General features: G+C 36.4%; 1 protein-coding gene across 17 annotated transcripts in view; it reads right to left on the bottom strand.

The window, feature by feature from the left end:
* The window catches only part of LOC137616681 (CUGBP Elav-like family member 2), a 62962-nt gene that overhangs the window by 16509 nt on the left and 18494 nt on the right, over window positions 1–27959 (bottom strand). For 5 of the 17 annotated variants that reach the window (XM_068346613.1, XM_068346620.1, XM_068346622.1 and 2 more), the window contains 3 exons: window positions 25327–25464; window positions 13535–13642; window positions 9748–9777 (listed from right to left, as the gene is read on the bottom strand). The exons of 1 other annotated variant lie outside the window; for it this stretch is intronic. In XM_068346613.1, coding sequence (XP_068202714.1) covers window positions 9748–9777; window positions 13535–13642; window positions 25327–25464 — 276 coding nt within the window. The remainder of the gene's footprint in view (window positions 1–9747; window positions 9778–13534; window positions 13643–25326; window positions 25465–27959) is intronic. 11 more of the 17 variants (XM_068346614.1, XM_068346618.1, XM_068346619.1 and 8 more) reach the window with 11 other exon arrangements.

The raw sequence follows: 27959 nt of genomic DNA, 5'->3' as shown, positions 1-27959 counted from the left end.
TGGTTATAGATAGTACATTCTGAATACCATACGTCAAGTGCTTTGAGTTATAAAGCTATGGGTATTATAGTATTACTGATTTATTTAGGTCTTTTTATATCGAGAAACCTCCGGTTGTTGGAACTAATTTATTGTAGTCTATATATAGTACTACAATATGTTAAGGGTTCTCTCATTCTGAACCTTAAAAAGATCTTTCTGTAAAAGATCTCACAGCTGGTACACTTTCTGTTACCTTTAGCATCTACTAAACATGCAAGTAAAACTACAAAAGCTCTTTCATATAATGTAGTCATTGGAGAATATAAAATTATCTTATCTCTTTTACCAACATTCCAAGTTGTTTACCAACATTACGACCTAAGAATTATTTGATAAAAAGAAGGATTTGCCTCATTTTTTTTCATATTTCCTCTTTGGGAAAGGAAGTTAGTCATATGTCAAAGAATGGCTTTCTTTGCCCATTGAGAGCTGTTAAATGTTATTTGGACAAGACTAACCATATTAGTTATAGTAAAGGTTCCCAATTTGTTGCAATGAGTTAGGATTTCGAGGTTCCCCTTCACCAAAAATTTCTTGTCATTCCTCATTAAGAATAGTCATGGGTTCACAGAGATTGGATCCAAGTCAGATGAAACTCTTGAAGGTTAGAGTTTATGATGTTAGATGTGCGATGTGCAGCTACATATAAGGGATTTTGACGAAGGAAAAATATATTTCTGGGTAAGAGACCTGTGTCGCTCCGTGAAATGCATCTTATAGCACCATTTCTAAGGTATAAATACTGCTAAATATACCAGAGAAAAAAGTTGCATGGAATGCCAGAATATACCCAGCTCGCTCACCCTTATAGGGTGTCGATATAGTAACTGGTGCGTGTTAAAACCACTACCAGAGGTCCCTTACCAATTAGTCTTATTATTCCTCAACATTCCCCATTACTTCGAGGTGCCAATCTACATCCGACTACTGGCCCTTACCACCACTACCACCCACGCACTTCCCATCATTCCTTTTCTAGCACCGTGATATCCACACGCGTTCGTTTTCATAGCTTCTTTGTGACTGTGTTTTGGAAGAAGTCTGACCTTTTGGAGACCCCTACTCCCAAGTTAAGTATTACAATTATCAATTTTGATAATTCAAGGTAGCGACACACGTCAAATTAATAATACTGTATTGTTAATTTTAGTCTCGGCAGCATTGTGTGATGCCTTTCCCTCGGCAGCCATTTTGGTGTCGCTAACTCCGAGAGCTTCATGATTACTTCCACTTTCAATTAGTTCCTCATACTAATTGTAGCCTTGTTTATTTAGCTCTAGACATCTTATACAGTGTTTAAGCATGATTATTGAAGTTTATTAACATTTGAGTATTAGTTAGGCTATTTTGGCGTTTATTTGGTTAGCTTACCCGACCAGGCCGTATGCGGCTTCGGAAGGTAGCCTATGCCAGTGAGCTTCCCCTTCGATATACGTATTTTATATCTAGGTTAGGATGTTCCTATTGAATATTATGTGGGAAGTTGGGACACGTTGTAACTTTATATAGGATGTTATCCTCTTAAGTCATTGTACTACCTGACCAGGTCGGCATTATACCCGATTTTGGAGGGCTAGTTATTGTTTAGAGCAGTTTAGTCTTCCTGACCAGGTCAGCATTATACCTGAATTTGGAGGGTTAAGCTATACGCTCGTATCACACCATGTTACATATATGTAATTTTTGTAGAAGTCAGTGGTGTGCCAAACTAGTATTCCTATCAAGATTAGTGGGTGCTGTAGTGGCTACGAGTGGGTGTACTTTATACCATAATCATCTTTTGTGTAAATCTGATCAAGTTACTGCATTTTTTTTCTTTAAATCTTATTTTGGTTAATTTATAAAAGTGTATAGTATGATAGTAGTGTTGAATTGAGTTCATAATTAAGAGACTTGAATTATAACTCATCTTATTTAGTGACTATTAATTACTGTGGTACTAGTCAAAGTGGTGATTTTCAGGTAGTAGACAAGCTTATTAGTTGAAGACTACATTCCCTTCCTCTTTCCTCCACCTTCATTAGTGTGTGGGTGTCTGTATTGTGAACATAAGGGGTTTCTTAAAAATAAACTGAATTTTAATACAGTAATAAAATGCATTATTTCTATACTTATCCCATGTTTATATACATGGTCTCTCTCATTCTTCACCCCAAGCAGTACTGTAATGTCAAGAGGATAGGATTTTATTTTCGACTATTGGACTGAAAGAGGTTGTGGCATACCCAAGCCAAAGTTCATCTCCAGAATATCTTGATAATGTATAGATGTGCAAGCATATTGAAAGGAAAGAAGATGGGAAACTTTTAGCCGTGCAAGCATATTGAAAGGAAAGAAGATGGGAAACCTTTAGCTTTAGTAAATACTGTAAGTCTATATAAAACCAGGCTTCAAGAGGGAAGTAATGTGAACATATTATGGTACTAGAGGCCAAGCCTAATGAAAGGAAAGGAAATACAAAATTTTTAGTTCTAGGATACATCCCGAGTCATTATAAATCAGGGCTAAAAGAGGGATGCATTATGAATGTCAGGAAGAGTACAGTATAAAAGTAATAAATTTCATTATTCAAATTCTATTTCTCGACTCCCTTTTACCTCTTTCAGGATTAGTAGTCTCTTCAAGTTCAGATTTATATTTGGCCAAATTTAAAAGTAAAGTGTGTAATGGAACTGGTTTTTTAAGTTCCTTCATACAAACGCCTATTAATAATCATACCCCCAGGTTCACCATTTAGTCTTGGAAAAAAAAAGAGAATACAATAGTTCCATTTCACAAAGCCTATTGGATCCCTCATGATTATTTCAACTAATAACTTCTGTTTATTGAGACACCACTGTACAGAGAAAGGGAGTCATGACAGGGAGGGTACATTTTATATGACAATTGGGTTCCTACAAAAAAAAAAACTCAAGGTTAGGTAATGACTGGATCATTTTCTATTTAGGTAGAGGTGTAGGTATATGCCCTTAGAAACCAGCAAGAACTTGCTGAATGAGGAGACCAGAGCAAAGCCTCAAGTATTACCATTAGTGCACCTCAATTGGCTTAGTAAAGGGTCTTTGTAGTGTTCCTTTAATTCCTCTATCTGCACTAAGTTTTGTAACTTCCAAATGGTCTCAATTTTTTTTCTCTCGTCTGCCTGTTCAAGTCTCTCTTGACTTTGACCTAACAGTGGAATGGCATAACTTACACCAGTTACACCTTTGTGTTGATTGCCTCACTTATCACTGGGTCCATATCTATAACTCTTTCTAAATCCAATCTAGAGCAAAATATGGTCATATATTTCAGTGCAAAAAAGACCTTTCAACAGATACACCTTAAAAGTAGGAAAAAAGATAAGCTACCATTACTTGTTAATTAGTTGCCAATAACCTCAGTAGCCTACATCTCTGGACAAAGCCATAAATGACAGTGAAGATGCTAAGCCCCCAGTTTCATCCCCCACAGAAAACACATATGCTGTACTCTGTAGGGGGGGGGGGGGTGCCATCAGTGCACCCCATAGGTGCAGTGTTAAGTCTTTTTACCATTCCTTCAACTGTAGCTGCCTCTAATCTTGTAACATTTTGCTCCACAACCTCTTTAACTTTAAATGTAATTGTAGGGTTTATCCCTTAAGTTACACTTGCAAGCTGAATGCCCTTTGCATCATTATTGAATTTTTAAGTACAGTAGTAGACTGCAGAGTTGTTGTTGATTGGGACCATAGCGAGTGAATGTGATATCTGCGGTAGTGAATGTGATATCTGCGGTGGCTCAGGATAGTTCTCTTGGCCAATTACTTTTCATACTATATAAACATACTGTATGTGGTGTGCCCCCAAAAAAACAAGCTTGTTGCATAAGCAGATGATGCTACCCTCCTTCCATCAATTCCATCTCCTGAATGTATATTTGGGGTTTGTGAAAATCTAGTGACTCCTCAACATCCAGATACCTGAACTGATAATGTTTTAACTATTTACTTTAAAATTTTAGGTTTGATTCTTGACTGCAAATTTATTTTTGAGTAACATTCAATTTCTTTCCTCTCCAATTGCACAAAATATTGCCTTATTGACTAAGTCTAGAGAATTTTGGTGATCACTTTATTCGGAAGAAAAGTCTTTCGTTTTAATTCTTTCATTCTGTCGTTTTAATTCTTTCATTCTGCCTTGTTTCCAGAATTGTTCTCCAGCCTGGTCTTCCACTACGAATGGTCATCTTAATTTACTGGACAAAAACTTGCAGTCTATCCTGTACGCAGTACCAGGCATGTAGTTAATCCTCACAGTCTTGCTTTCGCTATCATCAGAAGTTTTATTCCACCTGTGACCAAATTGTGGAATGATCTTCCTAATCAGGAAGTTGAATTGGGGTAACTATAGACGTTCAAACTTGCAGTGAATATTTTCATGTTCATATATGGCAGATATATTTTAACATTGTTACTGATCTATAATTTCATATTTATTATTCGTTGCTTCCCTCACTTACTGGCCTATTTTTCCCTGTTGGAGCCCTTGGGCTTTAGGATACATAATATGATATGATATACACTTCCATCTTCCAGTTACCAAAGCGACAAAAGACCACATGGAGACACCCACGGTCTAAACACTGGCACACCCTGGACTACGTCCTGACCAGAACCAGAGACCGAGGAGACGTCCGCATCACCCGATCCATGCCCGGAGCGGACGACTGCTGGACGGACCACAGACGCCTCATCTCCCGACTCTCCGTGACGACCCTACGACCACCCAGAAGGGCACCTGACAGCGTACCACACCAACGCTTTGATTGTAACAAGCTCCGCAACCCACAGGTGGCACAGAACTACAAAGAGGCCTGCGAACGTCGCCTCACAGACCCCGCAGACCCCGTGGGTCAGGCCACTGTTGAGCACCACTGGACCACCCTCAGAAACGCCATGGCCCGTGCCGCGGAGGAAACACTAGGTTACACCACCAAGAAACGGCAGGATTGGTTCGATGAGAATGATACTACCATCTCTCTTCTCATTGAAACCAAACGACAAGCACGCCTGACTTTAAAAAACCAACCAACAGCAGCTAACAAATGTGCTCACAAGGTGGCTGAAGCTGATTGCCAAAGAGAGATTCGTGAAGCTCAGAACACCTGGTGGCAAAGAAAAGCTGCAGAAATACAGAGTTTCGCTGACCAACGTGACCTGCGCAGCTTCTATGCAGCAACAAAGGAAATCTTCGGTCCCACACGGTCATCAGTGGGCGGCCTGAAGGACGCAGATGGGGGCGCGACCATCACTGAATGGCACTACCACCCTCCATCCAGGACTTCAACAAGGCCCTGCAGCGCATGAAGCCCGGAAAAGCCGCAGGGCCAGACAACATCCCGTTGGAGCTCCTCACTCACGGTGGGCCCGGGTTGAGGAACCGTTTGATGCTCCTTATACTGAAAATATGGGAGACCAAGACCCTCCCCAGTGACTTCCGCGATGCAAACATCATTACCATCTTCAAGAACGGAGACAGGGAGAACTGTAACAACTACTGGGGAATATCACTACTAAGCATCACGAGTAAGATTTTCGCTCGGATTCTCCTTGACCGCCTCCTTATTTTCGCAGAAGACGTCCTGCCAGAGTCCCAGTGCGGCTTTCGACCTTCCCGCGGGACCATAGACATGATCTTCTGCGCGCGACAACTACAAGAGAAGAGCCTCGAACAACGACAGCCCATAATGTTCGTCTTCTGGGATTTGAAAAAGGCATTCGACAAAGTACCTCGACCTGCCATGTGGCCTGTCCTCAAAAGATATGGCTGCCCACCCGATTTTGTCAAACTGGTGCGTGCCCTCCATGACGGAATGGTTGGGAGAGTCTGCCACCAGAACTCTCTTTCAGGCCCATTCTCCATCAACAGCGGCCTGAAGTAGGGCTGTGTTCTGGCCCCAACGTGTTTCTCGCTATACATTGCAGCAATGCTCAACGAGATTCCCCCAGACACACCCTCAGTCGACCTACGTTTCCGCATGGATGGAGGCGTTTTCAACCTCGCTAGACTCCGCGCCAGAACCAAGACCACCTTGGGTGCAGTGTGAGAACTGCAGTATGCTGACGACAATGCCACCCCAGGTCAGACGGCAGAGGACCTGCAGTCGTTAGCTGATGCATACAACTCTGCCTACGAACGTTTTGGGATGTAAGTCAACATAGACAAATCAAAGACCCTCGTCCAACATCCACCAGGACTGATGCTCCCAAACCTCAATACCACAGTGAATGACCAACCGTTAGAACAGGTGGACCAGTTCTCCTACCAAGGGAGCATCCTAACATCAGCTCTCACAAGCAAAAAGGACGTGGAGAACAGGATCAGGGCAGCCCACTCCGCCTTTGGCCGACTCAACTGCCGCGTATTTAACAACCACGCACTGACAACGACCACCAAAATAATGGTGTTCAGGGCAGTAGTCCTCTCCACGCTCCTGTATGCATATGAAACATGGACGCTATATAGAAGCGATACTAAAAACCTAGAACGCTTCCAACAAATGAAACTGAGGCAGATCTTGAAAATCCCCTGGGAGAGCCACACCACCAACATTGAAGTCTTAGAACGTGCCTCGCTGACCAGCGTGGAGGCCACCATCATCCACCACCGCCTCCGCTGGACAGGACACGTGCATAGGATGGATCCATCTAGGCTGCCAAAGAAGATATTCTACGGAGAACTGACCCAGGGCACCAGACCACGAGGAGCCCCGAAAATGCGCTATAAAGATCAACTAAAGCGCACCCTGGCTCTAACTGACATCGATCCTTCCCCATGGGAAGAAACAGCCAGGGACAGGAAAACCTGGAGGAGTACAGTACACCATGGCACCGTGGACTTCGAGGAGAAGAGGAGACAAAATGAGGAGGCTAGGAGGAGAAGAAGGAGAGAGCGATTAGAACAGACCCGCCCACCATCTACCCTCCCCTGTGAACACTGTCCGCGACTCTTCCACCACAGACTAGGACTTAACAGCCACATCAGACATAAGCACCCACCCCAAAGATAGGAGGCTGATGGCTAACGACAGAACCCAATACTCGGACACAAGTGGGCGCCGACGACGACGACGATGATATACTTCATGGGTTGAAGATAAATTTCAGCCATAACATTGCCTGATATTGAGAAGTCTGGAGAATTGTATAAAAACAAACTTATCAGCTCAATCGTGGGCACAGGAGTGTCAACAATAGAGGAAGTGATCATGGTTGGAACAACTTGTGCTCTTGGAGTATAATGGTTGCTGGAAGATAAAATTTACTCAGGGGAGATGTATTGCAAAAACCATATATTAATCACTTGTCTGTGGTGTTACTGCACAACCTCAATCATAGAAGAAAACTTTTTCAAATGAACCAAGTATGTAAATTTGCAATGTGAAGCATATCTGCAAGAGTGGAAATAAAATTTGGAATGAACAGGTCTCCTGATCATTTGGCCAGATAGAGATGAAAAAAATGAAACAGGTCAATCTCCATATAAAAGCAGTGGAGCTGGAAGAAAGCAAGAACCAAGCTGAGATCTCATCCAAAAAGTGACTATAGCTATCCTGAAAACCAGACTCTACGACATAACAACATATCATCAGAGGTATTACTTGACAAATTTCCAGTGCTTCCTACTTTAGGAGTAGAAGGAAAAATGGTTAAGCAACCATTCACGCCTTTTCACATGGATAAGATAAGATAAGATGCAGAAAACAAACCTAGCCACTAAAACCTTTTCACATGGATAAGATATGATGCAGAAAACAAACCTAGCCACTAAAACCTTTTCACATGGATAAGATAAGATGTAGAAAACAAACCTAGCCACTAAAATCTTTTCACATAAGATATGATGCAGAAAACAAACCTAGCCACTAAAACCTTTTCACATGGATAAGATAAGATGCAGAAAACAAACCTAGCCACTAAAACCTTTTCACATGGATAAGATATGATGCAGAAAACAAACCTAGCCACTAGAACCTTTTAACATGGATAAGATATGATGCAGAAAACAAACCTAGCCACTAAAACCTTTTCACATGGATAAGATAAGATGCAGAAAACAAACCTAACCACTAAAAACTGCTTCAAAGAAAGTGAGGTGGTCTGTTGATGATGACTAATAGGCATGACAAGCTGTGACCACATGCTGGGCAGAGTAAAAGACATTAAGACATATTACGATGTCAACAAAGCAAATCATTAAAGTGCAGAAAAGCTACACATAGACAAAACATTGTCTATTACACCAAAAAGTAATTGATAATTGTATAAAAAATCTAACTGCATGAAACTAAATCGGTATGTTACCTGCAGTAGAAGAAATACATGGAATGATGATTAACATAAAATACAAGGCCGTGTTCAGAAAACCACTATCAATTACTGTACATAAAACAATGAAGAAGCAACACTACAATACAGTACAGGAATACTTACTACTTTTTTGCAGCAGTACAGTGAATAAAAACAGAACAAAAAGTGGCCAAGAAGAATGAAACACTCCTCCAAATGATAACTTTGTTAAACAAAGTAACATATTAGCTTAAAACAAATTATCACAAACCTTTTACCTTCAATGAAAAATTATAGGGTGAAATTACTACTACTCTGTACAAAATCCAGGAATACTGCTACTTTGTACTAAACCCCAAGAATCATAGACTTGATTAAAGATATCACTGCTAAACTGATAAATCCTCAAGATGATAAAAATTTTAGAACTTCATATTGCCAGTGATAAAGACAATCTCAGCGAATATAGAATTCACTTGTGTACTAAAGTGAAAAAGGGGATGAAATAATAAATCATGAAAAAATATTAAATTGGCAAGTACTGGAATATGTCCCCCCCAGTTAAAAACCCCCCAAAGTGTGAGGTACTGTACTTTCAAACATTGCAGGCTCCTAAAAAATAGAAATGACAGCCCAGCACAAGTGTGCATGCACAATAGGACTACCTTCTTCACCTATCAGAGGCAGGACTAACAGTGAACCTGTGGATATTTGGGATATTTACTTATGCAAATTGATAGGGTTCTGATGAGATATTTAACATAGGACAAAGACCTGGATAGAACTGGTGCATATGGAGAAACCATAATAAGCTGAGAAAGATGCAGCATTTAAAAATCCCTTTACAATTGTCTAATCAGATGCTTTAACTCACAATAAAGTAGCTTAAGAAATAACTGGTTTCTCATTTATAGTTTACCTTATGGTTGGCAAAGGATATATAAATTATACAGTGGAAAAGACTATATAATACAGAGATACTGGAAAGAACAAGCCAGCCATGTCTACTTTGAGAAATTCCTTATAGCAGACTAAATATTTTTTTTTTCTGAACAGAATAAATATTTTAGTAAATAAACTGCTGAGCTGGAATTTGTAAATATGGATTTTCCTAAAGAGCCATAGAAGACACTAACCCTTCAGTAACTCCAGACAAAGTTAACACATATTTGGAAAAATCCTTGATTTATGAAAAGCAAGGTATAGAAATCACAAGATATCCTAATTTATTTTACAGAAGATTGCTCTCAAATCATAATTTTTCACATACAGCAATGACTGTTTTTTCCTCTACAAAATCCAGCTCAAGAAGTTTTCTTCATGTTCTAACTTAGATTAAAGATATAAAAACTGCATGCTGTCAACAAATACTGAAAAACTCAGCATGCACTTACCACTGGTAGACGATGTGAGCCCTGTCAGTACTGCAACAAAACCCCCAAGCATAACCACATTAGTTTAGAGCCAAAACTACATTAACTTAGGAAATAACAAGCAGTTAAAACAGATAAAAAACTACCTCAAAACAAAATTCCCACAACAAAGGGGTGGAGTTTAGTGTTATCAAAATCTCAAGCACAGCCACCATCAGCATTTGCATATTTAACAATAATTCCAAACAGATACTTGTTTAGCGTAACTTAAATTCACTGCATCTGAAGCCATCACATTAAAAAATATTATGTAGTTCAACTTATTCCTGTCACAAAAATCCTAATTAACTTTTCACTGATTTATCAAAAGCTGCACTTATACTTCACAAAGACACTCAAACAAATATTCCCTTTGATGCAAAATTTACATTAAAAATTAGCTTATAAAAATATATCCAAAATAGAAAAAGAATTGGCATTAAAATGGGTGAATAGGATTATCAAAAACACAAAACATATAGCACTAAATACATTTTGCTTCAAGCCTTTCCTGTTATTATATGTAATACCTGGCTCTTTCTCCTAGGCAATATATTTTGCAGACTGGTATTTATGAGTTTCCACATTTAATTATTATTTACCTTTTTATCTTTATAGGTAACCAAAAGGAATATACTACCTTGTCTAATAATATGATAAATTAGCCTACATATACTGTGTTGTTTTACAAAAATTTTAGCTAGTGTATCCATAACATAATTACTGTATGGAGGTAAAAATATTCCAGAAATTATGCCAATGTTAAATTTATAGTTAAATACATATGTAATATGCGTTGCAAGATAGAACACATACAATATAGTGAAATGAAAAAACTCCCTACACTTCATTTTAGTCATGGTTAGAACTACTGTACTACTGTTCTTGATTAAGGCTGACCAATATTGAAATCTAAACATAGTATCTCGGCATATTTTTAAAGTTTAAACAAATAATTTCTTCTATTTAGAATTAATACTGCGACATATTCACATTTAAATATTCCACATAATAGTAATTAAAATTATATTTATCAACAGTGCCTTCAAGATTATATATCACTAAAATAAAATTACACAATATTACTATTAAACATTGTTTTGCTTAAATGTTGAATATATGCAGCAAACATTACAGTGATACCTCAGTTTATGAGAGTAACTTTGAATAAGAGCATACAAATTCAAATTAGATTATGAGCATTGTATCGGTCTGCAAGCAAATATTTTGCTACGTGTTTTTTGTGGTTAAGTACTAATGAGAATAGCAAGTGATGCACAGAAAGCAGTCAAACAGTGCCCATACCCCACCCACGCAGTCTTCATGCTGTGTCGTATTGTTTTGCATTAGTTCGCATCCCCCCTCCCTTTGCTCAGACCTTAATGGCTCTACTCTTTAAGCCACACTTGTAGCAGCATCATGCAGTATTGTGTAAACTTCTTTGGAACTGTTCATTTGTAGAGCTGTGACCACGTGCTATTTGTCACATTGTGATTGCCATTGTTCATCGTCAAGTTAACAGTACAGTAATGTGATAATGGAGCCCAAAATGTAAGATGAAAATAATTACAGTAAAGTGAAAAAAAAAATTATCGAGAAGAATGAACAAGATATGTTTGTGGCACACTTGGCAAAAATATATAATCGTACGACATTCACGATTTGTGTAATTCTTAAGAAAAAAAAAAAGATATCAAATCAATTGACATTGTGAAAGGGGTGCTGACATTGATGAAACATGATGAAACAATGGCAACATGTTCTTGATAATGTCAAAAAGTTGCAGCTTATTTGGATTATGCTTTTATCCAGAATAGGATCGCTATCTTCCTCAGCATTTTTTCTGTACAGACATACTGTACTGTAATGGGTTTGTCAACTAAACAAAATTATAGTCTCCATTATACCTTTCTGGTATAGGAAGGGTAAGTTTGAAGTATATAGATAAACTCTACCATGGTAACTGGAACTTCACCCCAAGAGAAACCAATACAAATAAGGTAAGGCAATTAGTTTCAAATGGAATTAGCAATTCTACCATACTTTACCATACTTAACTGGAACACAAATCATAATAAGCAATTGATCAGCACAAGTGTAGTGAGAGGCCTATTTATCCAAATTATAGTTCTGTTGATGTAAAAGCATCAAACTAGGTTTTAAAAATAAAACCAGCTATATGGCCAAGCAAAACAAAATGACACCTGCAACCCTCATAAGAAAAAAAGTCCAAAGTCCCTAATCTGGGCGAGACAAAACTAAAATGCTCAAAATCTGTCAAAATTCCAGTCCAGTACAGTAATCAAGCAAGCCACTAAATAAATAAATCTAAATAATCTAAGTAAATAAAGAAAAATAAAACACCAAGGAAAGTTTGCCAAAATACATCAGCCAAAATTAAGACAATCGATCTCGTTAGTTCATACCATCATTCATTTTAACTAGACTGCAAAGCTAAAAAAACCAACTCTTTCCCTTGATAAGAGAGGGAGAGAAACACAATTGAGTTTCCTTATCGATGGCAAATGCAGACTTGATAAACTGATCCAAAGAGCCATTTGAAATGATGAGGAAGTTGATAAGACTTCATACTAAAATGAAATAGTTCTTTAAAAGCTCAAATATATATCCCTAGTCACTGGCTTATGCATCGCAAGTCAAAAAAAAAAGATACAATTGGACTCATAAATTTCAGATATCATGTTAAGCTGAGGGGAAACAAATAGCATCTCCCCAATTTGCAATGGCACAATACAAAATCCTTCATCTCCATTAAGCTGTTTTTATTTTACAGAAGTGTATTAGTAAACATGTAATATAACAATACTCTACTATTATTTTGTGAATATTTTTTATCACACTGGGATACCCCTGCTACACTGATAGACAAATTCATGCATAAATCATAATCCAAAGTCTAAGTTTAGCATAAGTATTGGTTATGTGTTACATCATCATGAAAACTATTAAAATATTAAGAAATAAAAATATGTAAATATTTACAAAAAAAATAATCTGTAAAATCTCCTCCCCTTTGTATGGATAGTATTAACTATGTCCTAGGTATGGAAAGTTTAGAAAAGGAATGTATAGACTACAAAAAACCTTCTACCACCAACAAATTCTTCAAACTGGTGAAAATGTGGAAAAAAAATACTACTCTATACTCATGGAAACATTAATGAGGCCAATACCATACACTACACTCCGGAATTCCCCACTGTTCCTACTTTTTTAAAAGGATTTATTATTTCAAATTAAAATAACACATTTACAGAAATTCAATTTGACAACACCACTAAGCAACTTGTTCATCTACACAAGTAAAAAATTACAATGACTCGTACAACAACTATAGTCTGGCTTCAATGTTAATTCCAATCACATCTGTTAATTCTACCTCATGTTCTCTACAATGCTCAGCAAATTATATATGGCTATAGCGCTTCAAATTACTGTTAGTCATGGAAATATGTAGCAAAACTTTTTTATATCTTCTTTATTCAGCATAACTTTTTTATCTGGACTGTTCTATACTAAGAACATTTCACAGGGCAATGTAGAGTACGTTAACGTGAACCACTAAACTTTCATCCTCCCATAGCTTCAAGTTCATAATGATGAATATTAATGATAAAGGGGGTTTTTAAATTGCCAAAGCTCCAATATATATCAAGTGTAATACTTCAAAGTGAAAGGTTATCATATCTTTTTTTTGTGGCAATTTTGTCATTAATTTAAATTGTCAAATATCTATCTACAAACTTACCAATATAGTACTCTTCAGGGATCTTGGTGTCATGTAAAATTTTACTTTCCTCGAGGCAACATCTACTTAATCCTGCATCAACCACCACCGGCTTAAGAAACATTTCTGCTGAATCCAAAAGTACTTCATTGTCATAAATCAATTAAAAGATAGTGCAAGGAGCATTTTTACCATGGCTCTACTTAAATTGAACAAGTGCACTTCCACCACGTGACAGTCCCTTGATACGACTAATGTAATTTTCTTCTACATCTCTGCTATCTATAACTCCTAATATCCCCCTTTGAGTCGATCATTTTTTTACTTCTTTAAAGCTCTGTATTCATTAAACTGTTGTGCCCTACCCAAAAGGATTTACAGAAGTTCCCATTACTACGGCTGCATGAGGACCTAAATGGCTAAAGAAAGTAATACTTTTCATTTACTAAGAGCTGTACAAGGTAATAACTAAAGCTGAATCAAAATATTTTTCACTTTTCTATAGAGTGTTAATAAACTGATATAATCTTTCCCCTAAGATGTTCTCTCCAATACCCACTTGCACCACTAAACTTAGTTTAAACCTAATTAGGAATTTTACTTTTAATCAGACAGCCGTTCCACCACACTGGTATATCACTGAATATATGAAAGTTTTCATAACGTCACGGTAAAATGCTGAGGGCTAAAAAGAATTAATTCTAAAAATTCTAGCATCCACTAAATTAAGCTACAGTTGTTATGAAATACTAATTAATCTATTTATGTACTACGTACAAACATCGATGCTATTAAGACCACAGTTGAAAAAAATAATGTAAGAATATGTATTTTACTCATTAGCTTGAAAGCTCATTCGTCAATAGATCTCGAATTACCAAATCTGCAATTTCTAATGTGTCAAACTGAAAATTTCACCAGCAAATATTCATAGCATTAAGCCTTTAAATACCCATACTGGAAAGCTACAATTAAAATTTCATTCAGAGCTTAATCAAAAGTAACGGAATTTTGATGATAAACATTTTAATTTCCATACCCACCAGATACTCATATTGCTTCGTTATCAAAGCTGTTAAAATGTCGGCATCCACCCTAAAATTAAAATTTCCTGTTTCCTCTTTTAAAGTGCCTCCCTTCTATAAAAGTATTGAGTTAATCTGGAGGTTGATGGTAACAATCTAGTCTAGAGTACATCCTAGTTCCTTTGTTTTTTTATTTTTTTTTTTCCAGTCTTGAAGTCTAAACCAGATCATTAGCCTTTTGGCGTAATTAGTCAGTGGCGAGGAGGGGGCACATTATGAACAAAAAGTGAGTATAGATATATTAAATTCTATTATTTAAATTCTGTTTTTGGTGACTGACACACTGATGGAGGTGGGTTAGAGAAGGAAAGAGATAAGAAAATAACAAATAAGATTAATAAACCTTATCAATTACCCGAGACCTATCTAATATCTAACTTAACACCAATTATAAACCAAAGTAAACTTGTAATAACTAGAGTTTCTAGATTGGGTTCTAAACATTCTCACAATAAAATGTCAATTATATATTGATTATATATTACTCAACATCTTGAACTTTCTCATTGAGAAAATTAAGTCTTATCAAAATCTTAGCAAATTAACAGTAAATTCTTTAGGGGGTTAATGTACTGTGTAGTCTCCAAGAACTTTCCAGTGAAAGAATAGAACATGGATTAAAAAATGGCAAGAAAATACCAAAGACATATTGCCTTCCCTCCTTTAGGGCCAGCATATCATGTGCAAAGCACTGACTCAATTTTCCCGTGAAAGGATAGAACACTGAATCAAATATGGCAAGAAAATACCAAAGACATATTGCCTCCCCTCCTTTAGGGCCAGCGTATCGTGTGCAAAGTACGGACTCAATAAGTATAAAGCTCTATTGAATCCATAACAGCACCTGTAATGCTGAAATACATCAGAATACTTGTACGGGAGTCAAAGCTACTAGAGTACTTGTATACAGTCAACTACCATCTTTATTTTTTGAATTTATCAAGCAAACCCTACTGATTGAATAGTTTAAACCTACTCTGGGGCTTAACCCCACTAACATTCAAAACATGATGTAGCATTTCAGCTGCCTGCCAAAACTTTAAAATTTATGTAAAATCTATTTCCTTATGCCACTGAATTCATGATATACCACATCATAAATATATATATGCATGAAATGTTACCAGTCCGTTCTATTATTATTATTATTACTAGCCATGATACAACCTTAGTTGGAAAACCAGGATGTTATAAGCCCAAAGGCTCCAACAGGGAAATATAGTCCAGTGATGATAGGAAATAAGGAAATAAATAAACTATGAAAATAAATAAAAAAAATTAAAACTAAATATTTCAAGAACAGTAACACCATTAAAACAATAAAATATTTCAAGAACAGTAACATTAAAACAGATCTTTCATATACAGACTATAAAGAGAGACTTATGTCAGTCTGTTAAACATAAAAATATTTGATGCAAGTTTGAACTTTTGAAGTTCTACAGAATCAACTACCCGATGAGGGAGATCATTGCACAACTTGGTCATAGCTGGTATTAAAATTCTAAAATACTGTATAGTATTGAGCCTCATGATGGAGAAGGGCTGACTATTAGAATTGACTGCATACCTTGTAATACGAACAGGGTGGTACTGTCCCGGAATATCTGAACGTACAGGAGGGTCATGATTATGAAAAATCTTTTCCAACATACATGACGAACTAATTGAACAATGGTGAGATTACTATCTAGACCAGGAATAAGAAATTTAATAGACCGCAAGTTCCTGTCCAACAAATTGAGAATCAGCAGCTGAAGACCAGACAGGAAAAAATACCCTAAACAAGATAGATTGAAAGAATTCAAACACTTCAAAATAGATTGATCACCAAAAATCTCAAAAGGCTTTCTCAACAAACCAAATTTTTTTTTTCAATTGAAGAGACAGCGCTAATTTGTTTTTCAAAAGTAAATTTGTTGTCGAGAATCGCACCTAATATTTTAAAGAGACATACTCAACAAGCCAATTTTTTGTGCAATTGAAGAAGCAACAGACCTTGTGTGTTTCTCAAAAGTAAATTTGTTGTAGACAACCACACCTAAAATTTTAAATAGAAACATACAGAGTTAAAGAAACATTATTAATACCGAGATACGGATGTTGAGGAGCAACTGTCCTCGACCTACTTCCAATCATACTTTGAGTTTTGTTTGGATTCAACTTCATGCCCCATAATTTGCACCATACACTATTTTTATCTACATCTCTATTAAAGAATTCAGCAACCCTGGAACTACATTCAGAAGATGGAATTGATGCAAAGAGAGTAGCATCATCAGCATGGGCAACGAACTTGTTTTCTAGGCCGAACCACATGTCTTGTGTATATAGTATGAAAAGTAATGGGCCAAGAAAACTATCCTAAGGAACACCATTTTTCACATTCCATACTCACTATGGTGCCCATCAAACACTCTTAGCGACCTATTACTGTACTTAAAAATTCTGTAATGATGCTAAGAAAAGACGCACCCACTACCAACTGTTTGAGTTTGAAAACAAGGGCCTCATGAATAACTCGGTCAAAGGCAGCACTAAAATCAAGGCCAATCAAACAAAATTCCTGACCACAATCAAGAGATTTCTGTACAGCATTGGAGATTGTAAGAAGGGCATTACACACTCCAAGGCCTTTACGAAAGACAAATTTCAAACTAGGGAACACGATTGCCTTCAACAAACCTATTTAAACGTTTTGCCAAAAGACATTCAAAAACTTTAGATAATATGGGAGTTTAGAAATTTGGCGGTAATTAGATGGACGAGCTACCAAAAGCACATTTACATAATGGGATAACATTACCGATTCTCCAACAAGTGCTAAAAGCTTTTCTTTCTAACTTGCGTAAAATAACAGATAACTTTAGAGCTAAAAAATCTACAGTTATTATATAGAGTCGACAGGATCATAGAAATGCAAATAAGAGGGCCAGAAGTAATTTTGAGAGTGTGAGGCTCATGTAGACATAATAAACTCTGTTAGAAGCTGTGCACCATCAGAACCCTACTGACTTGCCCACTAAGAACCCCCAGATATAACTTTGTTATTGAAACTGGGTAGGTTAGGCTAGAATCATTGCCTAGCCCAAAGGCACGTAGGCTTTTACAGGTTTACAAACAAAGAAAAAGTAGAAAAGTGTATGAAGTACTATACTATGAACTTAGGAAAGCTTAAAAGTAGCTTGACTGACATTTCAACCTCATCTAATGTAATTAAATAGCTTAGTCTATTAGATTTTCCCCTGAACTAAACAATATATTTTTACGTCTTGAACAATTAAAGTGGTTGGTTGTTGACTGAACAAAACCCCGTAAGAGGAGGAACTGTTATCAAACATCATCCGTCTAAATAATCCTGTGGGCAGCACTCTTCGCTTGAATTACTTTCACATTCGTAGTAATTCCAGATGATGTTCTCAATTTAATATTAAATAAAGTATTACAAATGGAAAAACCAATCTGGATCGCGAATAGCAAAGATGGAAAACGCTTGTAAATGTGAAGAGAACTGAACAAACAAAGGAACTATGACATATCCACACCTCTATAGTTGCCCTCAACCTCCAGATTAATTCTGTACTTTACTAAATTGGGAGGCCTTTTCGCAGTAAATTTTTATTTTAAGGTGGCCATCAGCATTTCAGGTTTTGAGAGAAAAGCAATATAAACATCAGGTTAGTTTCATTGAAATAATATTTTACTTGGTCAGCTTAAATTTAAACTAAAAATATCCCTCACTCCTTGAAAATAAAATGCCAAAGCATAAACCAACAGAAATGTTTCTAATCACCACATCCACATATATATTACCTTACCACACACTATAAGATACACTGTTCCTCTGCCTACTTATTTCATTATCTGAACCTGCAAATTGTAAATTACAACACTAATGGTGCACAGCATTGGTGAGCCTTATAATTTCAACAGCAGACAAAAATATAAAACACACAAGCATGCAAAAAAAACAAAAAAACCCATGCGAGCATCATTTCGGGAATTTAAATCATTAGCACAAATGGCCAATCTGCAATCTGTAAGCATAAAACCATCCAAAAAATATGACCTACTTTGAATTGAATTATAATCACATAACAGAAATCAACATATAAGATGATGAGTTGCCTTAAGCATACGTTAACAAACCATACAACAATTATAATGGAAATGTTATCATGTGCGCAGTGTCAATCCAACTCTGACCATGGGTATTAACAAAAATTATAATACAATCCTCAGAGAAGGATCATTATGAAATAGTGCACAATAGATTATGGGATTTAATGTGATGATCTAACAAGAGTGATCCTATATTTTTTCAGACTGCTATATGTAAAATACAGTACTGTACTTTTTTTATAAAAAGAAACTATTTGTCTTGTGATATGTGAAATATGCATGTAACAAGCTGCCAACCCCCTTTTTCTCAAAAATGTAACTAAACCTAACAAATTCCCAGTTAACATAACTTTTTTTTTCAAATCTTGTTAATCTATTCTGTCACGAGTTCGTAAAATAAAGCCGATCCACTTGTTAACTTATTGTCATACAAGTTAGTATAAAAACCCTATGCTCTTGAAAATATAGTCTTTAACATAAGTTTTTTTTACCTAAAAGATCACTTATCTCTTCTTCAGAACATTGAAAACATAATATATTGCCAAAAAGATATGCTGTGGCTATAATGTGACAATCCTTAAAACAGTATATTATACTATTTGGTATAATATCCAAGCCCCCTTAGTCAGCATTTCTTATTACAGAAGCTAAATATTTAACTTCTGTAATAATGTGAAATTGCTTTATTCTATTTTATAAGGAAAATCAAAATTGTAATCATAAAATTTATTTCTATACTCACCTAATGTTATATTTCTTTCATCTCTGGAAGCTTGGAATAAAGAAATTTCCCATTTTATTTCCTTCCAATAAACAGTAAAGGGAATAACAGAGAGCTCCTCGACAAAAAAAGCCCAAGCACATTAGCCTTTCAGATCAGTGCCATCTATTGACAATAAGGCTAACTAAAATTCAATTAAAACCCCTATGGATGTATCAGAATCTTTTATGGAATTTAAGCCCTTAGCAGTAGTAGACTACTGTAGGTATTATTTTTTTTTCTACAAAATATGCATTTTTTAAATCATAAATACAGTATATCTATCCTTAATTCATATTCAGTAGTAGTACTGCAGTACTGTACTCTAAAACTCAAGATGACATTTTACATTACATTTGCATTTACATTATCACCTTATTACTCATTTTATTTAATTACCGAGCTACACAACACACACACACACAATTTTACATAAGCCAATTATATTCAAAAGGTTACTCAACTACAATAACAAAAGCCTAATTCTACCAAAGCAACCACTCATTCGCTGATCTATCAGACCCCATCCCATCAGCCACTATAAGTCCTAATGCCCAAAAATTGTGACACCAAGACTCTGAAGATAGAGTTAAGTGAGAACAGATTTGGGATGTCAATGCACTGTTACTAAAGCCCCTCCCATACAAAGAAATCTAAGCAAAATTCTAAGATATACCTATTGTCATTTTTTTCGTAAGGCAGATTTGCACCGACTGGCAGGGGTGCCCTTTTAGCTCGGAAAAGTTTCCTGCTCGCTGATTGATTGGACAAGATAATTCTAACCAATCAGATAGCAGGAAACTTTTCCGTGCTAAAAGGGCACCGCTGCGAGTCCGTGCAAATGCACCTCATTAAAAAAAAATGAGTATAGTATAATTAGGTAACAAGTTGGCACAGACGCAAGCCACAAATTGAGATACAGTAATACCGCTTTAGGATGTCAATGAGGTGTTACTAAAACCCCTCCCAAACAAAAAATTTAAGCAAAATTCTTAGATATACCTACAATATAAGGGTAGTAAGGTCGGCAAAGACGCAAGCCACCCATTGAGATAATACCGCTTTGGGATGTCAATGAGGTGTTTACTAAACCCCTACCAAACAAAAAATTTAATCAAAATTCTTAGATATAGGCCTACCTAGTATATATAGGTAGTAGGTTGGCAAAGACGCAAACCACCCACTGAGATACTTCCGCTAAAGTTATTGAGTCTTTAGACTGGACAGATAGTAGTAATTTGGATCCCCCTCTGGTTACGGATTATTTTTCCTTTACCATAAATGCACCAAATTGTTTGGCCTATTCTTAACACATCTCTTCTTTCCTCATACACCTGACAACACTAAGGTAAGCGAAAAATTCTGTTTCACTAGAGGGATTAAATACTTTACTGTAATCGTTCAGTGGCTACTTTCCACATGATAAGAGTAGAAGAGACTCTTTAGCCATAGTTAGCAGCTCATCTAGAATGGTACTCCCAGATCAATCCATTGTTCTCTAGTCTTGGGTAGCACCATAAACTCAGTACCATGGACTGTCACTGTCTTGGGTCAGGTTCTCTTGCTTGAGGGTACACATTCACACAATTCTATCTATTTTCTTATTTTCTTTCCTCACTGGGCTATTTTCCTTATTACTATTATTACTATTATTGTTAGCTAAGCTATAACCCTAGTTGGAAAAGCAGGAAGCTATAAGCCCAAGGACTCCAAGAAGGAAACTAGCCCAGTGAGGAAGGGGAACAAGGAAATAAATAAACTACAAGTGAAGTTATGAACAACTAAAATAAAATATTTTAACAGAAACAACATTAAAATAATCTTTCATATGTAAACTATAAACACAGAGGCTATGGCACTACCTAAGCCAAGAGAACAATGGTTTGATTTTAGAGTGTCCTTCTCCTAGAAGAGCTGCTTATCATGGCTAGAGAGTCTCTCCTTCTCTTACCAAGAGGAAAGTAGCCACTGAACAATTACAGTGCTGTAGTTAACCCTTTTGAGTGAAGAAGAACAGTTTCGTAATCTTAGTCTTGTCAGATGTACGAGGACGAATGAGAATGTGGAAAGAATGGGTCACACTTCAGTGTATGTGTAAGCAATGGAAAAATAAGCCCACCCAGAGGAATGCAGTGTAGTACTGTCTGGCTAATCAATGGACCCAATAGCTCTCTAGTGGCAGTATCTCTACAGGTGGATGGTGCCTTGGTCAACTTATTACCTTTTGGAGACCTTGGGCTTATAGCATCCTACTTTTCCAACTAGAGTTATAGCTTAGCTGGTAAAAATAATAATAATAACAATAATTATTATTATTATTCTTTGTAAATCATGAAGGTTTTTTTTTTTAAATCTTTCATTAAATTTGGATCAAATTTTTTTAGAGCTTCCGTTACTAAATAGTAATACTGAATACCATTGCATTCTTGAACTGATGCAATCTTGAAAATCATATACCACAAAACAAAATAGACATATTGGCTCTAATGTTTGTGGATTCATCCAAATATCGAATGACTTGCCGGTGAAGGAATACCATCCTCTAAATAAACGACTACCTCTAATATCCATAGCATCATCCAAATAAAACTTAGTCTCTTACCGGTTAAGAAAAAAACTATTGCATTAATTAAATACCACTTTCTTTAGTAAAAAAAATATTGTAAACCTTTAGTATCGAATTCCTTTTAGCTCTGAAATCTAGCAAGATATAATGCATTTATGATTACCAAAGACTACATCAAAAGAAAGCTAAAATGTTTGAATCAGACAAATATAATTTTATTACTAACATAGGACATCAGCATATATTTATACCTTCAATTCCTGAGATTTAAAGTTTCTGGACATTGAAAAGTAAACACTTTAAATTAAAAACATTATAATAATTAGTTCCAGTAATAAAAAAAAATAAAAAAACGATTTACACTAATCAATATATACTGTCCAATGAGTTTTATATGTAGCTTGTCATCAGTAAACCGACTTTTTGAACTTATGATGGTGAACCTAGAGGACTTGAAAAAGTCATTCACTAACAAGGATTTGTTGGAAAGGACTCCATTCAGTAAGATGTAGCTCTTATGGCTTTAGAAAATAATTAGAAATTGTCGGTCTGAAAGGATTGATTGCATGAAGACCCTTTACAGTCCGCGATAACAGGCCACCATACACTTTGTGGCCAAAATGTAGCCAACAGCACCATCCTGCTGTTTACTAAAATTTTCATGTATATTACCTCGACAGGTGGAAAAGTGCAAAAATCCAGGTTTGAAAAGTCTTGCAACACAGCAATTACCTTCCATGGTGAACAAATCAAAGATATATATTTGTTTAGTGAAGTTGCAAACGGGCCTACGTTGTGTTGACCCTATTGGCGGACATATTTTTCTTTCTTAGAAATATTCAATTTCCCCTCAATGAGACGAGGGATTCCTATCAAATTTGCTCCAAAAACCCTTTTTCCCTTCTATCCATTACAGGGATTGGATCTTGCCTCCCATTATTGCTGGATGTATGCCAATGCAGTCATGATGCCTGACAATGCTACTACGGTCTTTATAACCACAAAGGATGTACCAGTGACCACTTAGTGTGAGTCTGAAATGCATTTCATATCAACCAGAATTAAAATCTGGGCCCAAGATCATTTAGGTAACTGGCCACACTAAAGAAACGGATAGATTTATCATTATTTGAAGCAAAATACTTCAATCTAATCAATACCTTTGAATAAATATGCCCCAAAATTTAAAAAACAAATCATAGAGGTGTTTGCAATAATAATAGAAAAAATTCTTGCTGAGGTTCAAGGGTATTGAACATAATGTAATCCTGAACTATATTAGCAATAATTTTATTGTGGGACAGAAAGATTTAACAACAAACATGAACTTGAATTAACAACCTTACTTTAAATCAGGTATAACAATTTACCTATTTTACCCATAGCAAACGTCGTACCTTACGTAACGTCACTGGACGCACAAAAAAATAATTAATTTAATAAACTAAGATGATAGCCTTTTATAGTCGATTTCAAGATGTTACTAAACTATTCTTTTTTTATAGTTTATAACTAAGTAAGGGAACTTCGGTGTCTTTGATTGAGACTTTTTTTATGCAAGTACGATACTAATCTTTACATTTACCCCGTATAAGAAAAACTTGTGATGAGCTAGAGGCCAGGGTTGCAAGCAAATGACACAGCCATTCGATTATGAAGTACTTAAACAATCTTAGTGGGCCTTCAAAACCTCAAGTCAAAAGAAAAACATTTTGGTTTATGGAAATCCTACAACTTACCACACCAACCACATAATAAAAAAAGAAAGTTAAGGCAATATTTCATCGAGAGGGGCAATACAAAATACAGACTACCATCTCTGCAAAGAAAGGATATGCAGTTGCTTAGAAACAATTGCTTAGAAACAAGAGGAGTGACATAAGGACTCGGGCTACTATCTCACTCTTCTACCTCGCAAATTCTGTGTCTCTAAAAAGAGTGGCTAGAAATGCAAGAATGTGAGGGTTTTGCAGGAAGAGGGTCTACAATAACTAACGAATTTGAGCCTCTCAGGAGGGGCTAAAATAACTAAAGAATTTGAGGCTCTAAGAGAGGATGAGCCCTTATTGAATGGTGCATTATTAGAACCACTAGCTACCACTTGAGGGAAGGGTAGGCCTGAAATATTACCCTAAATCTAAAATCTAATGGCCTTCTGAGCTTTCACAAAAGAAGCTGATGAAGTTACACTCTTAATAAGCTTATGACTATCCAAGGTAACTCGTTAGATTGTAGCAAAGGCTAGAATGGGGGAGGTATTGTTGTCCTTATTCCCTCAATAAACTAGCCTGGACTTATCTGGATTTCCCCTGAACTAGCAGCAAGTTTCTTTTATGCTTTGAACTTGAATCTGATCATGAAAGATATACTCCCAGTGAGACCTACAATACTTCTCATAAGATTCTCTAAATTACAAAAATGTCCCCAGCAAGAGACAAAAAGATATACTGTAGTGGGTCATGATCACTCAAAAACAATCATTATGCACATGCAATGATTGCTAGCAAATCCAGAGAAGAAAGTATAAGAACAGACAAAAAACCTAACAACTGGACCTGTAGAGCACAAATCATTGTTGTCCCATCCAATTTAAAACCGTAGAATCAATACATGTGCATCATGTTATTGTTGTTACGTACTGGTCTCTCTGCTTTATTAGAGGTATTGGTGTATTGAAAGGAAAGAAAAAGGGAAATTTCTTAATTTTCAGGAGTACAAGCTTCCAGAGACAAAAGCATTATGAACATCAAGGGAGGTTCATAAAAATAAACCCTATTTTGTAGGGGAAAACCTAATACTGTACATTATATGTATTGATGGCTTAAGAGAGCATATATTCAAAGTCCAAAATCTGGATTGCTTTGCAATGCTTTCCATTTTTCCAGTTGCGAACTATATTAATCAGCCAATACTCCAACTAAAAAATAGTTTTAAAAAATTACAGTTTAAATCTTTTAAACAAAACTCAATTTACCACTCACCACAAAGAAAACTTGTTGTAATGTTAAGAATACTAAAGCAACAAAGTAATTTAAAATCATGTAAAAAAGAATATGCTGACATTCTCAGTCATACTACATTTACTTGAAAGTGGATTTTTATAAAGCTAGATTGTGTAACGTCTTTGCTATAACTAATGTCTAAGGATGTTTTTTTCACATCTGAGAAATGCAACCAAATTTCTAAAAATGTTAGTGTGAAAATTATAATGGAAGGTTTTAGTGATGATGATGTGCATAATGAAGAGGATGAGATGGTTTTCTCCTATTGAGAGTGATACCTGGGTCGGTGAGAGTGAAGGGAGAGCTGGGAGAGGTAGGGAGTGTGATACCTGGCTGGGTGAGAGCCTGAAGTCCCGTTGAGCTGCCACCTGTCATGGCTGCCAGTGTTGCTAGGTTCTGCACGTTCATACCCAACCCTGTGCGTAGACACACAACACAACGCATGTTAGTACAGGATTTTTATATGGGCACAAACTGAAATACACACATACTACTGGAGCAAAGTAACTACTAACATAATATGCACAGGTATATGGATAAAGCATTTGTAGGCTTTGATCATTATTTAGGGTAGAATCATAATTTCACAAACATTTTGAAAATACCCAAACTTCTAAAGTCAAAATTTGTTATAAATCACATATGGACATTACTAATTAATAAGCTTTAAATGTATATGCTTTACCACAATAACAAGGTTAAACTAACACTAAACCCTCATGCCATACTAATTTCCATGTTTCAGACAGTAAAGGACAAATTGTTAAAACACACGCTGCTGAGTTTGTAAACAAAACACCTTTTACCTGATAAATCAAAACTTATATAGCTAAGAAATGTATCGCAACATATATATACTGCGTGTGTATGTGTGGAATACACAATAGAATAAATATAGAATACCAACATTTACCCATTAACACAATACTGTATCCAGCACAACTACAACTTATTAATTTTCAAACCTTCTCTTAATTGATTTTAGTTGAAAGAGTGAAACATTTCTTAGGGAAATAACCGACCTTTTCATTTCCAAATACAATACTACTTAAAATGGAATATCATAAACAGCTCAGTTTGATGTAAACATTAAAGTTACAATTTCTGGGTCGATCTGTGACGGCCGGTGAAAGTCCTTCTTTTCTATTATAAATCTTCCAAATATACTAGAGAAAGATATAAGCATGGAATGCAGAGGTTACAACCCTCGCGCGAGCACCTTGTTGGTGTCGTATATCTAACAAGGGCGTGTGTAAACCACTATTCACAGGCTGTCTTCCATTTAGATAATCCCTTCATCAAAGGGGAGGGCTGTGACAGGCCCTAGAGAATACAGTTGGGCTACCCTACCGACACCTACTACTCGCGCTCTCCAGGTCATCCTTCTGTTTTGGACTTGCCCGCTAAGTCGTTTTTATTTTGTTAGGTGTATTTCGAAAGTGATTGTCGTTAATTCAACATGACTGACGTTGCGGCTTCACCTTTACCAATGTTAAGTACCATAGTTACATTAAAGTTACAATTATAGCGCTTTATAAATTTCAGTGAATTCAAAAGGAACAAGTAATAGGAGAATATGACCGTAGAAAAGTTGATATACAAATGCACACATTGATGTACTGTATCGTAATCTAATAGGAGTTTTATACAAGCCAATAAAGTAACCCCTTACTGGGGTACCATACAATGTTGACCCTTGCAAAAACCAATGCTGTGTTGTAATGACAACAAATCTACTATAAATGAACACAAAGTAATGAACACAATGTCCTCTACTTTGGTATTTCATAAAACTTGCCTTGAAATCAAAAAGGAGATTATGAAAACTCTCATTCCCATTTAAGATGGAAACTGGCCCCCCTTTTTTGTTCATGGTTGACAGGCTCTTTAAATTTAATTTTGGATTATCTGACCTGTTTGGATAATACTGTTTCAGAGGGGCTTCCAAGGATGCATTAGTTGGTGTGTGTTTTGTTATCAAGAGAACAGCTATGTGCCTCAACAATGGGAACAGTCTTTGAGGCACAAAAGCATTCATTAATTTCTTTCCCTATTTCGAGGTCTGCCATAAATTCATAAAAAAATTATACAGTAGTTGCCCAGGTGGATACAAGAACTCAAAATTGTGCTTTGAGGTCTTTTTCTAGGATTACCTAAGTTTCTGGTTTTAAACCAGCAGCTTAACCATCTTGAAGTTATTGCCAAGGAATTCCTTTCATACCAGTGATAGTCAGGATGCCTCTTTGGTAGAGCTCCCAGAAGAGTTGTCAACCAGGCTCAAAGACCTTATTGAAGAATGGTATGATGGTTCTTCTGGAAGAAATCCAGTAGAATGAAAAATTTCCCCACTTCTATCATATTTGGGAAAGCCTTCATCCCAATCTATTGGTGCTAGCAGTATAGTCAAAGGTGGTTACAAAATTCCTCTAACCAAAAATCCTCCCCTGTCCAAGGAGCCAGTACCATATCAGACTATCAAATACAGCAAAGGCTTAGATTTTTCAAAAAGAAATTGTGAACCTTCTAAAGAAATATGTGATGGAAGAGGTCTTTACACTGCTCTGGGATTTTACAACAGGTTATTCCTATGTTGTTGCAAGCAGTGAAAAGTTTCTACAAAGGTAGTAAAGCATGTGTTAGGATAAGAAATGAAGTGAGCAATTGGATTCCGATGAGAGTGGGGCTGAGACAGGGATGTGTGATGTCGCCGTGGTTGTTTAACTTGTATGTTGATGGAGTGGTGAGAGAGGTGAATGCTCGAGTACTTGGACGAGGATTAAAACTGGTAGACGAGAATGACCATGAATGGGAGGTAAATCAGTTGTTGTTTGCAGATGATACTGTACTGGTTACAGACGCGGAAGAGAAGCTTGGCCGATTAGGAAGGGTGGGTGAGAGAAAGAAGTTGAGA

This window comes from Palaemon carinicauda, chromosome 22 (genome assembly GCF_036898095.1).
Source record: "Palaemon carinicauda isolate YSFRI2023 chromosome 22, ASM3689809v2, whole genome shotgun sequence".
NCBI classification, from domain to species: domain Eukaryota; kingdom Metazoa; phylum Arthropoda; class Malacostraca; order Decapoda; family Palaemonidae; genus Palaemon; species Palaemon carinicauda.
Note: the sequence above shows the minus strand (reverse complement) of the source record. Positions and strands in the feature narration are given on the sequence as shown.